The sequence below is a fragment of the Mus caroli genome, chromosome 10 (genome assembly GCF_900094665.2).
Source record: "Mus caroli chromosome 10, CAROLI_EIJ_v1.1, whole genome shotgun sequence".
Taxonomy (NCBI): domain Eukaryota; kingdom Metazoa; phylum Chordata; class Mammalia; order Rodentia; family Muridae; genus Mus; species Mus caroli.
Window position 1 is genome coordinate 56385619 of NC_034579.1, and position 12857 is coordinate 56398475.

The following is a 12857-nucleotide window of genomic DNA, read 5'->3' on the forward strand; positions in this document are numbered from 1 at the left end:
TACAGGTTGGTGAGCCCTCCCTCACCATCTGTGCAACTTTAGGTGAAGTGCTAATGGTCTCTCTGCCCTGGCTGCAGTAAGAATGGAGTGAGACAGGTGCCATTGCATGCTGGCTAAACTAAGACATGAAGCATGGCTGTGCTCACTTGACTTTGGGTGTATGAGTGACAAGCGTCTGACGTCAGGACTGTGAAGGAAGCATGTGTCTGTCCCCTTTTGGGGGACCCCTCTGCTAGTGAGCTAGGGTTCACTGAGGGGTCGGTGATAGGATGAGGGGAAGAGGGGGAGAGGCATAGATGTGGGGTACTGAAGCTACTAGGGAGGTTGTTGGGAGGGGTGAAGGCCCTGAGAGGTAGAAGGGGCGGCTATGGCCTTGGCTATTAGAAACTATGAGAAGAGACTTCTGGAGATGGGCAGAGAGGCGTGGCCTAGCAAAGAGAGGCGTGGCCTAGCAAAGAGAGGCGGGGTAAAGGGCTCAGCAGGAGGGATGGGCTGAGTGGGCTGCCCCTGAGTTCTATAGTAGAAGAGGCTCTGACTGTCCTAGATATAGTATGAAAAGATGGGGCCCGAGGTGCCAAGGCTCACAAAGCTCTAAAAGGCCTTCAGGGGATGCATGTGGTCATTCTGTGCCCAGGAAGCCATGGCTTCCCTGAGCAAGAAGGGATTGCAACCTCAACTCCTGTAGACCAGCCTAGGCCAGTAGCTCCAGGCCTCTGGCTCTCTCTCTCTCTGGCTCCTGGCCTTAGGAAGTCACTGATAGAGTTAGAACTGCTCTTTCAGGAGGGCCACATTGGAGTCCTGTTCTCCTGCCAGGCAGAATACTCTGTCTGAGCCCACCTGCCTCCTTCTCCCCAGGAGCTGTCCCTTCCTCAGTGGTCCTGCGCTGATCCTCTGTAAATGCAGGGATGCCTGGATTGAATGAACCTTGCTATCACCTGCTCACACTGAAGACGATAGGATGATAATGCGCACGGGTCCAGTATCAGGACACCCTAGTCCACAGCTGGGCCCTCTCCAGCCACAGGACAACAGTTCCCTGGACTGTTTTTTTTTTTTTTTTTTTTTTTTGAGTTTTTTTTTTTTTTTTTGAGGTACTGGACTTCTGGTTTGCAGCAGAGGCAGATGTCAACCTTCACAACACAGTCCCAGCCAAGGGTACCTCCGTGACCCTGGGGACTCCTCTGCCATGGCCTCTACCCCTTCACAGCATGAAAGCCAATCTGACTACTAATGGGAAAACCAACTGCATCAGGAGGCAGTAAATTTTGTGAGTCCGGGTGAGAGAATGGAAGCAGCTATAATTTCCACTTCCTGACACAGCGCAAGCCTCTCTCTCAGTTTATGCAGAACTAATTAAAGATCTCTCATGTCTTACCGTTTCCTCCACCAGGCACCCATAAAACACCACAGCAATGGCAGTCACCAGAACCCAGAGAGTGAGGTGTGTGCTCCTGGCTGAGTGAGTCTCTTTCCAAGACCCCTGCCCCGACCCCACCCTACCCCCACCCATACCTTTCCTTCCTGCCGAATTTCCCATTCGGGAGGGTTCTAAAAGGTGCTGGAGCTTTCTAGCCAGTGACTAGGATCCTTAGAACACTGGTACCATGAGAAGGACCCAGACCTGACTTGAATTCTTGTTCTGACTTCTCCTAGCTGAGACTTGGGTAAGCCTCGGTTTCCCCATTTGCTCAGTGGAAGCAAATTTCAGCAGCCCCAGAGGTTATAGGATTAGAAACAGTTCAGGCTGTGTTACAGGACAATGCTTGGCCCACACCTGGCATTCAGTAAGCACGAGCTGCTGTTGAATGTACTACGCTCTTATGGTCATTACAGTGACCACTTCCCAGCCTTGGCTCAAATGGTTTCCTTGTCTAAATGCGATTTCCTCCCAGATTTGCTGAAGGACCACAGACACGGACCAAAAATGTCCACAAAGCTTTTCTACCCCTTCAATCAAGCGGCCAGAATCAGATCTCTTCCCATGCAGGTAACTCGGCTGTGTGACCCATTTGAGCAGAAGGTTCTTACGTGAGGACACTGGATTTTTATATCAAATCACTTGTACTTGAACCTGCCTACCTCGAAGGCTGTCCTGGGTCAACCTGGCTGTGGGGAAGCCCATCCAGCCTCCTGGAGGCACCTGGAGAGCGGAACCCACGAGCCAGCACCACCCACAGGACTGAATAGGCTATCACTGGCTTCCTAGCTGTCATATTAGCCCCCTACTCCTGTAAACCCAGGTAGAACTGCAGAACCCTAGGCTACACCAATCCACAGGAACCTAAGAAATAATCTTGATTTTAAGCCAGCTAATTAAAGATACTTTGTTACGCAGCACTAGCTAGCTGATACACAGGCCTATTCACATGGTTGAGCAAGCTCCTTCAACTCCTCCCACTTGGGGTCTATCTTTCTACCCTGCCTTCAGCAAGCTTTGTAGTGTTAGCACTTACCACTTTTTGGTTTGGTTTGGTTTGGTTTTTTGCCAGTAAGGCAGTCTGTGCAGGAATGCTTGTCTGTCTGGCCTGAGAACTGTCTAAAAGCAGGGAGGGTTAGGTCTGTCTTTGTCCCGCTCCAGGTTCAGCATGGAGCTTGTGGTAGAGGGAGCCCAGTATTCTGGCTCACCCAGTCCAGATACCAGACCAGCCACCCAGATCAGTAAGAAAGAACTTTTTTACTTGAGATTGGATTGGGCTACCAACCTGCCAAAGCTCTGTCCCATCAATTCCCATTTGTTCCTGAGTGTTCAGACAGCCTTATAAACAAACATGGAGAGTCACGTGACTGGCACAGGGGTGAACATATACCGTTCTCCACTCAGCCCTGACCTGTGTGCACCCCTGTAACAAGGCCCCTCTTGGGATCCCCAAGGAAATGGTAGTGTCTTCCCCTCCCCCTCCTGCTTACCTTGCGTCCATGATAGCCCTGGATCCCTGGGTCTCCCTGGGGTGGGGGGGGGGGAGAAAAAGAAAAGCCAAATGGTTTTCCATGCCAGACCAGCTGGTGCTCTTTACTATGCAATACAACCTTCTGCCTCCCCATAACACCCCCATTCCCTGGAGGTCCCTTAGACCCAGCTATTTCTGCAACAACAGCCCCCGCCACCCCACCCCCCCAGCCATCCAAGGTCCCCAGTAGTTCTGATGGCTGAAGGGTGCAGGGAAGGGGTCAGCTTATTAGAGACCCAGAATATCCAGTTTGGGTTTTAGCAAACAGTTCTCTCTGAGGCCCCTCCCCAGCTCTGCCTCTATGTCTATAAAGTGCTTTACATCCTTTGGTCTCCAGGGTTTCTGACTTCAAAGCGAGGGCATCTTTGTCATCATATGCTTCCAGGCAAAATTTCACAAGACATCAGATCACTTTGGATTTTTTTTTTTCTGTATTTGACAGTTTGGGGACACTGTGACCATGTCACGGCCTCTGTCTGCCTTGTGTTTCCAGATAGAACACAAACTCTCAGGCAGGCAAAATTGTGCTTTCTTCTTTTCTTTTTCTTTCTTAGATTCCTCCCCTCCCCCACTAAAGACAGGGTCTCGGGTAGCCCAGACTGACCCTCTAGCTTGTTATACAGCTACAGGTAACCTTGAACTTCTGCTCTTCTCACCTCCACTTTCTGGGTATAGGGTATACACCATCATACTTTATGAAACGCTGGGGATTCAAACCCAGGGCCTCATGTAGCCTAGGCAAACACTGAACCACTACATCTCAGTATGGTTGTACTTCCTATGCCCACCATTGCACTTGCTCAGCCAGCCTGCACACCTAATGTAACCAAGAAAGAGGTTCCATTAGGGCCAAAACAGTTCATCAGAGGAGATGGTGTTTTAGAAATGGACCACTTTTAATCCATCACTCTGCTTCCGTCCCTCCCTCTGAGCTCCCTGCTCAGCTGACATCACCACTCAGGCAAGCACTGACCTTTGGTCCAGGAGGCCCCGGTAAACCCTGTGGAAGCAAGTGAGTGGGGGAGGTTAGTCATGTTCACAGTGGAGGCTGGAGCAGAGAGCCCCCCTCTCCCCCCGATAGTTCCAGGATGCTCTGGAGAGTCACTGAAACATGGGGAGGGCATATGGGGACAACAGGCTAACATCCCTGATTGGAGCCATGTGGGTACTGTGCGCAACTCTGCTGTGCTCACCCACTGGAAAGTAGGTCAGTGGCCTAGGGCTAAGTGGGCAATGTGGCTTTCCCCATGTACCTCCTAATTGAGGACCCTTGCTGGAAAGCCGACCTTACCCAGCAAGGCTCCGAACCCCTGGAGAAGAGCTCGACAGGCCCCTCTCCATGGTGGTAACCTCAGCAGCTGGCCATGCTAAGCTGGTGTGGGCACAGGGGCCTGTGGGTGCCAAGGGAGAGGCCAGGGGTAGTGGGATACTGTGGTCTTAGGCGGAGGTCTGGGTAATAAGCATGGGCTGGAGCAAACCATGAAGCTTAGGTCTAGTCTGTTTTAACTGGTGTAAATATAAACAGACAAAGAAGAAACAAACGAACAAAAGCCCGGCTAACTGCCAAGCAGGGAGTGAGAGCCCAGTACTGGGTCGGAGGGCAGTAGTTGGCACTTTGAAAGCTTGGTTTTGCTCAGTTTTCTAAATGGATTTCCTTTCAGTTTTTCTACTTTCCCATCTACCGACTGATGGAGGCAAGACTAACCTTTCCCTCTGGAGTCTCGGGAGGGAAATTTCTGTAAATAAGCCCTTTGGGGACCAAGTGTAGCCAGTTCTGAGCAACACAGCTTGTCACTACAGTACAGCCCCCCCTGGCTGAACCAGAGATTACGGTGGCCAGAGGTGGTGTCCAGTTCACAGGGACCCTTCATGATGGCTAAAGATCAGAGCAGCTGAGGGACCTGGACATGAACTTGAGTAATTATCAGAGACGTTACGTGCACAACTATTTCTATGCTGTTGTGGCTGTGGAGGACATGGTCTTGGCCAGAGTTTGCAAAATGAATGAGTTGAGGGTTGCTCTGTCACTGGAAGAGGGTGTCTATGGCACCTGTCCCCAGCAGTGGCTGCCAATCCTCAGGTCCCAGGATGCAGGACCCCACTGACTTGGCAGCTTGCCTCGAAGGTGGCCCAGTAGCATGGATCCTGCATTTACCTTGATAGACACAGTCATCAGAGGCCACGCCCCCTTGAACCTTTCCAGAATCCATTGCCCTGACTCCCGTTTTCCTATACCAGGGCCCGGGACAGCTGCCAAAGTCCCTTGAGACGTCTCCCAAGTACTCTGCAGTGACTTAAGGTGGTAGCTTATTAGACTGCCTCCCGGAGGCCATGACTGACACAGCCTGCAGGTTTGCTGGTAGAGTTGGGATGGCCAACAGGTGGGTAGAGTCTCAGGCATTGATAGCTTTTCTTGCTCAGTGTTCAGGCCCTTGACAAAATGTGTCTGTCACTGGAATGCTATTCAAGGTTTAGAGAGTTCGGGAGACGTGTAGAGAGCAAATCTTGAAGAAGAGAGGGAGGGATACTTACAGGTGGCCCTATAGGCCCTGGCAGTCCTGGGTGTCCCAGAGGGCCACTTGGTCCTGGGGGGCCCGGTGGCCCTGGAGGGCCTTGGATGCCAGCCTGACTTTGTTCCCCCTGAAGTTGGAGAAAATATGCATTAGAGAGAAGATCTGGGAGCAGCAGTCACACTGCCCCCTGTGCCATGCATCTGCTGAGGCCTCTGTGGAACCTGCTTGGAAAGGCAGTGGGGATGGTGGGGCGGTGATCGGATGACGATGCTGTGGTGACAGTGACGGTGAATGCATGCAGGGGCTAATGGCAGCAGGAAGAGGACCAAGGCATTGAGTGGCTGAGCTGTGAGGGCTTCTAGGGGACATGGTCACCAGGGCAGGGGGCCTGGCAGCAGTGGCAGAGATGGACAGTGAGTGAGAGACCAGCCACACCCCTAGCCTGGCCCAGTGCCAGAGCTCAGCCCAGGTGGTCTGCACCCCACCTCTCTCTCTCTCTCTCTCAATGTAGCAAGTCCATCATCCCCCCTACCTCAGCCCCAGGCCTCCCAGCTACAGACAGGATAGAAGCACAGGGTCCCTGTTTCCTGACTCAGTGTTTGCTGGTTTTGATTATCTGTTCCAGGGGATCAAATGAGACCCTAGGTCAAAGGCCACCGAGTTTCATCTGGCCTACTGCTCACTGGAACAGGGCTCCTTAGCCAGCTCCCTGCACTTTGGAAGTGGTCTCCAGCACCATCTGCTAAGCACGTCAGCTCTTCCACAAGCTTCCCCTTTCTGCTAACCTGAGACCATCTTGCATAACGTGTCCAATCAATACAGAGTTATCACTAGGAGATGGGTAAGCCATCTCATGTCCCGTGATGGTGGTATAAAACCCTTACTCCTCAGATTGTCTGTAGCAGGCATGAGGTCGACTCCTTCTGGCTCTGCTTTGGAAGCCAGATCAGGGCAGTACAGAAAATCCTGGCATGGCCATCTCTGTGTCTTAGACTCAGACATGGCAACAGGTGGTGGCCAAATCTACGTCTAGGGCAGTGGTTCTCAACCTGTGGGTCAGGATCCCTTTGGGATCAAATGACCCTTTCATAGGAGTCGCCTAAGACTATCTGCAAAGCAGCCATTTACGTTACACTTCATCTTAGTAGCAAAATTACGGTTATGAAGTAGCAACGAAAATAATTTTATGGTTGGGGGGTCACCATCCCAGGAGGAACTTTATCAATAAGTAATCGGAGCATTGGGAACATTGAGAACCACTGCTATAGGGTCTTCCTCTACCAACTGGAAATGAAAACCATGGCCCACAGGGGGCTGGTATATAGCTCGTGCAATTGATCATGCATGGTTCTTGTGTGTATGCATGGGCACACGTGTGTATGTATGTGCACGTGTATGTATGTGTGTGTGTGTGTGTGTTGTGTGGCAGACATCAGCCTTGGGTGTCCTTCCTCAGGGGCTTTTGTCATTTCTTTTGAGACAGGGTCTCTCTCTGGGACCTGGAGATCACCAGTTAAGCCAAGGTGGCTTGGCCAGAATTCCCCAGGGATTCCCCAGTCTTCCCTATCCTAGGACTTCATTTACCAGCATGTGTCTAGGAATCCAAACGTGGCTCTTCTTGTCCGACAAGCAATTTACCAACTGAGCCACCCATTACAACCCATCAGGCAGAGTTCTCACAGCAACGTCTCACCAATAAATGTCCAACACACAGTGGCTGATGCAAGCAGGGCTAGACAGTAGCTGTGTGGAGAGGGTGTGTTTAGAAGCAGCACCTCAGCTTCCCTAAAAGCAGGGTCTGTCTGCAGCAGGATGAGTGGCAGTCAGCAGGCCTGGCCAGCTAGCAGCCTCCTGAGCAGCCCTCAGAGCCCTTAGAGGCTCTCGAGGATTTGGTGGGTAATGTGATCCGTAGCCCACAGGAATGGGCCGAATGCTTAATAGGCTGCACGTGTACCATGTGACTCTATTTTTAGCTGCTCGTTGGTGTGAGTTTTCGGTCTTATTCAGTCAGGTACAAGAGTATCCATGCTCCTGAGCTATGGGACTCCCCAGGCAAGTAGCTCAAGACCCTGCCACTCCCAGCTCCCTGGGCCCTGGGGACACCTGGGCCATAGAAGGCAGATAACAAGTAAGACAGGCAGCCCCTGGCCTCACGTGACTTCAGATGGTAGAGACAAAGCTGTGTTGTCTCTGGGGACCTGTTCCTGGCCAACCCTCCTTGGAGGCAGCAAGGCAGGAAGATAGGAAAGTAGGCGCTGGCCTGTTGGTTGTGGGTACAGCTGCTGCACCAACACCCTCCTTCCTCACACCCAGCTAATGCGTGGTCAGTTAGCAGTCTGTGTGTCTACGCTTGTACAGAGAGTGTGAGCGCAGACACCAGAGACCTGGCTTTCCAGTCCACGGCTCTAGCTACTCCTGTAACTTTGGGGGAATCATTCTTCGAGCCTCAATTTTATCATGGTCACTGTGCCTGTTTGTATTTTACAGAGCTGAGGTACAGTGGGAACAGACAGAGAACCTGGGTGTAATCCCTTACTCTTCTGTTTATGGGCTGTGGCCTCGGGCAACATACTGAACCCTTCTGAGCCTTTATTTCTGCATCTCTGCAAGAAAGCCGGTGGCGCTTGACTCACGACCCACTGAAAGACTTCAAGTTGGCCTGCAAAATGGATGTCAGAAAGCCTGTAGTTGCGTCATGTTGTGAGGCCTGTGTGTTGTGTATGCCCACATTTACTAACTTACTGTAACTGTTAGAAGCAGGTTCTAGCATGATGGAAAAACCCAGCTGGCCTGTCAGGACCCCAGATTGTGCCAAGCCCCTCGGGAAGCCCCATTGGTATCTACCTGAAAGGTCCGCCTTTTAATGACTGGGGGTGGAGCCAGCCGTACTGAATTGAGGAGAGGCAACAGCTGAGGAAAGATAGAAGTTGGAAGGCCAGAGGGCAAAGGCCAGAGGTCGCAGGTATTCAGAACGATGCAGGAAGTCACCAAGAAGGCCAAGTGGAGAGAAGAGAAGAGAAGAAGAAGAAGAGCGGTCAGTGTAAACGTGGCAGTAGGATAGATTGGGGGAAGGGCACCCTGGAGGCTCAGCTCATGGGGCAAGACACCACAATGTTGATCTCGCCTTTGGCTCTCTGAGAAGTGTCCTTCCTCAGCTCTGGAGACTGGCTAGCAGCCCCTGTGAGTTCCAGAAGAGGGGCTCTCCCTGGCCAAGCCCACCGCGGAAGCCATGCCAGGCTGCTCAGGCCATGTGATATGCCACCCAACACTGTACTACTGCCCCACCCAGGCCTGCTGGGTGGACAGCGGCTACTGGGCTGAGCCTTGAGAGCCACAGGATGAGCTAAATTGGTGCGTGGAGCCAGGCTGGCGTGTGGTCCCCTGTGGGTTCCTTTTTGGTGGGACCAAAAAAGGCTGATGTCAGCGAATCTGAGGCCCATGGTCAAGGGAGGCGAAGCCTGGCTCCCGGGGGCTGAGTTGGCTGAGGGTGCGGCTTGTGTGGCGCACTCAAAAGTGCTGCTGAGGCTTCACTCTGGGGCTGGCACACTCAGTAAAGATGCCTTGGGAATGGCCAACCACTTCTAGGGAAGACAGGCCGCTTGCGATCACAACAGCCTTTTCATATGGGGTAATTTCTGCTGCTTCTTGTCTCCCTGCACCGGTAGGCAGACCTTGAAGGTTAGAATCCATATGAAGACAAAGACCCGTGTTTAAGGCCGCTCAGTTCACCAGAGGCCTTGGGAGGGTTGGATGTTAAGGATTACCGTGCATCTCTGCTGAGAACACACTCAGCAGAGAATTAGGGGCCCATCTGGGGGCCCTCCTAAGGTTCTTCCTGCTACACCCTCTAGGGTCAGCTGCCACACACTGAGCCATGCAGAGCCCCGTCCTCCCATGCTGGGGCCCAGAGATGTGCCATGTTGAGCTCTGTGTCCAGGAAGCATCTCAGCCAAGAGGGGGCTGGAGCCCATTGAGAACTGACAAACCTTTAGGGACATTATCGGGTTGGAGCGCAGAGCTGCTAGCGTGCCGCCTGGGTACTCCTGGTTTGGAAGGCAGCAGAGACGGAGTCACATGGATCAAGAGAAAGCCCACAGGCCCTCCTAGTAATCCTGCCTGATACCAGGGGACTTCCCACTCATTGTCTAGCCCTTTCCTTTCCTGCTAGACAAGAGGTAGGGACTAGCCAGGTTCTTTGGAGACCAGTCAATGCTCCCCCCTCTGCCTACCCACCCCTCCCCACTCCGCCTATCCCTCCTCCGGCCTACCCCTTGGTAAACAAGTAACCTGCTAGGTTCCCTACTCATAGTGTCTTCTAAATCAGCTTGCCTGTCAGTTGGGTATTTAAATCTTCCATCCCTGCCTGAATGCAGTCCTCAGACTCTGCTTCTGGAACTTTCTATCACTGTCTCCTTCTCTGTTCTTGTGCAGAGTTGAGAGGCAGAGATCCCCCTCTCTCCGACCTGAGCATTTCTACTGGCTGGATGGCACCCTGCAGAAGCTCCAGCAGTTGTATTGTCACTGTGCTGGGCTGGTGGGGATGGGGGTGGGTGTAGGGGTGGGGGATGCTGTATTTCTTTTGGATAATAAAACCATCTTGTGAGACTATCATTTCAAATAAACACAGCTGGCTTTCTGGTACTGTATGGGATTGGGCTGGTGGGAATGGGGTGGAGTGGGGGGGAGGGTCTGTGATGAGCTCCACCCCTAAGCTCTACCCTGCCCAGCTGTAATGGCAGCCAAGACAACAGATTGTGTGTGTGTGTGTGTGTGTGTGTGTGTGTGTGTGGTATACTGAGGTCCCTAAAGCTGGAAGGGCCACTAAGATGCTCTTCTTCATACTTGCTGCCCAGACCTGAGCATGATATGTGTGGTCTTCAGGTTGTTTCACTGAGGCTTCAGGGAGGAATCAGGGAAGGGCTCTGTCCCTCTCTGTCCCCAGCAAGAGTGCTGCTGTCAAGTGCACAAGTGAACCTTGGGTTTCCTTTGCTTAGATGAAGCCAGGAAAAGTTAGGGTCAGGATGGATGGGGAGGAGCCATCTCAGTCCAGAAACACCCCACCCCCACGATAATGTTTCTGCTGAGGCAGGCTTCCTGTGTTCCTAACAGGCAAGATGTACACTGCCCCAAAGGATGCTGTGTTCAGATGCTCTCCCCTCCTGGAGATCTGGGGCATCTGAAACCACGACTAACTCAGAAGTTTCTCCTATTTGTTCAGAACTGCCCCCCACCCCCACCCTGACATACACATCATACACAGGGCAGAGGCAACACACAGACCCATGCACCCCTCCCAGCCAACAGAGGGCAAAGCAACACACATTCAAGTGACTCTCGGACACTTGTTCAGCAGACAAGGCCAAAGGAGGCCAGCTCCTTGCAAATGGACACAATGACCTCCAGACACAGTACTGATACCAATTCACTGTTAGCTGTAGGGCAGAGCAGATTTCACCTTACACACAGTGTAGCAGATTCCTCCCCCAACTCCCTGACCCTCAACTCTCCCATCCTCCAACCCTGGTAGTGGCTGGGCTTCAGGATAGCCCATAGAACACCCTTGGCTTGAAGTATCACTTACCCTGTGTGGGTACTCTCCACACTGACCCTAGCGGGGAGAGAGAAGGAGAGCAGTGTTAGGCATTTAATAGGGGGATCTGTATACCCATATCATACCATGTATTTCCTCACTGGATGATACCACTGCTCTGCCTTGAGCACTCTGAGGCAGATGAAGTGGTCCCCCTTCCCTTGCCTCTAGTAGGCAATATGATGAACTCCCTAGGGCCTGCCCAGAGGATGTGCCATGGGGTACAGGAATAGGACCCCCCACCACATGCCACCTGCCATGATGGTAGCATTAGGAATTACATCCAGCTCCGAGTTCAGCCTAACCCCTGGGTTAGAGAGGAGTCTTGATGGGGTCAACAGACTCTAAGATGGCTTGTGGCTAGCAGGGCTCTCTGGAAATACCTCCCTTATGCCAATAGTCCCAGGCTCCTGTACCACTGCCCAGGGGTAAAGCTACCAATCTTGGCCAGAAAGTGAACGACAGATCGTGGAGGAGGTTATATATAAGTCCATTTCTCAGAGTGAAGGGCCCCTGCAGGACGGCAGGTGGAGAGGACCGAACTGCACGAGGGTCTTCAAACTCAAGACTAACATGTGAGGAAATGTCATTGTTTTTCTCTTACATACTGGGCACCTCTAGGGTTTCTGTAGAACTCAGGTCTGGGGACTGGAGAGATGGATCAATGGTTAAGAGCACTGGCTATTCTTCCAGAGTTCCTGAGTTCAAATCCCAGCAACCAATGGTGCCTCACGACCATCCATAATGGGATCTGATGCCCTCTTCTGGCACCCAGGTACCCAGATATGCAGAGAGAGAGCACTCATTTGCATAAAATAAACAAGTACATCTTTCGGAAAAACAAAAACCAAAGAACAAAACCTGAGGTCTGCAAGTGCCCACCATGGCCCTTGTCTGGCCACTGTGACCCCTTTCTGCCTGACAGGAAACCTCAATGGCACTTACCTTTTCTCCCTTTTGTCCCTGAGGTCCCTACAAAAAGAAGGAAATGACTGTCAGGGCTCAAATTCCAGGCCACATGGTCCCCAACCTCCCTGCTGGGGACAAGGAAGGGGAGTTACAAACCGGTTGTCCTCGAGGACCCACCAGGCCCTGTGGGAGAAAAAACAAACAAACAGGTGTCAGTGGGTGGGTAAATCACAGACACATACCTGGATGGGTTGGGGACAGATCCTGGGCTTCTCAGAGCTTCCCAGACTGTCCCAAAGCCTTACAGGTCACAGTGGCCTATGTCCAACTCATCCAAGATGGGATGACCCTCTACGCCAAGCCTCAGTGGGTGTGGCCAGTCGCTCCCTGACCCCCTCAGCTTTTCCTCCAGTCATTGACATCTCAAAGACCCCTGTACATGGGAGGCTTGGGTGTTGGGGTGTTTTGCTCTGAAGGACCTTACATCCTTCACTTGGGGTCCCCGGAGACCCCAGCATAGCCTGCTTCCTGTTCTCCTGGCCACTGAACCAGAAAGGTTTGGGGGGCATGGGTGGGATAGGCTAGTGCTGAAGACACACTGTGTGAGGCCTGTGGTAAAGACAGGAAGCTGGGTTGGACCCCCTAATCCATGGTTTGAGCTCCCTGGAAGGCATAAGGGGACTTGGCATTGCTGTCAAGGTTGTCTTGTCCTTTGGTTCTAGAGAGTAGGGTTCAGTGTCTGGTAAGCTTTCAGGAGAAAGCCCTGGTTAAGGAGGCCCAGACTGATGTACAGGACAGAAGCATGTGTGGGCTGGCCCTTCTAGGGAAGGCTCTGCAGACCTTCACTGGGCCAGAGGAGAAAGTGGCTGGCATCACCTCTGCCTCCCAGTGCCAAGA

At 52.4% G+C, this 12857-nt stretch overlaps 1 protein-coding gene across 3 annotated transcripts in view; it reads right to left on the minus strand.

Moving 5' to 3' along the window:
* The window catches only part of Col13a1 (collagen type XIII alpha 1 chain), a 141940-nt gene that overhangs the window by 43586 nt on the left and 85497 nt on the right, over positions 1 to 12857 (minus strand). For 2 of the 3 annotated variants that reach the window (XM_021173880.1, XM_021173879.2), the window contains exons 10-16: positions 12117 to 12143; positions 11997 to 12023; positions 11043 to 11069; positions 9448 to 9504; positions 5481 to 5588; positions 3922 to 3948; positions 2908 to 2943 (exon numbers count right to left, since the gene is read on the minus strand). In XM_021173880.1, coding sequence (XP_021029539.1) covers positions 2908 to 2943; positions 3922 to 3948; positions 5481 to 5588; positions 9448 to 9504; positions 11043 to 11069; positions 11997 to 12023; positions 12117 to 12143 — 309 coding nt within the window. Of the gene's footprint in view, positions 1 to 2907; positions 2944 to 3921; positions 3949 to 5480; positions 5589 to 8305; positions 8372 to 9447; positions 9505 to 11042; positions 11070 to 11996; positions 12024 to 12116; positions 12144 to 12857 lie in introns of all 3 variants that reach the window. The other variant, XM_021173878.1, reaches the window with a different exon arrangement.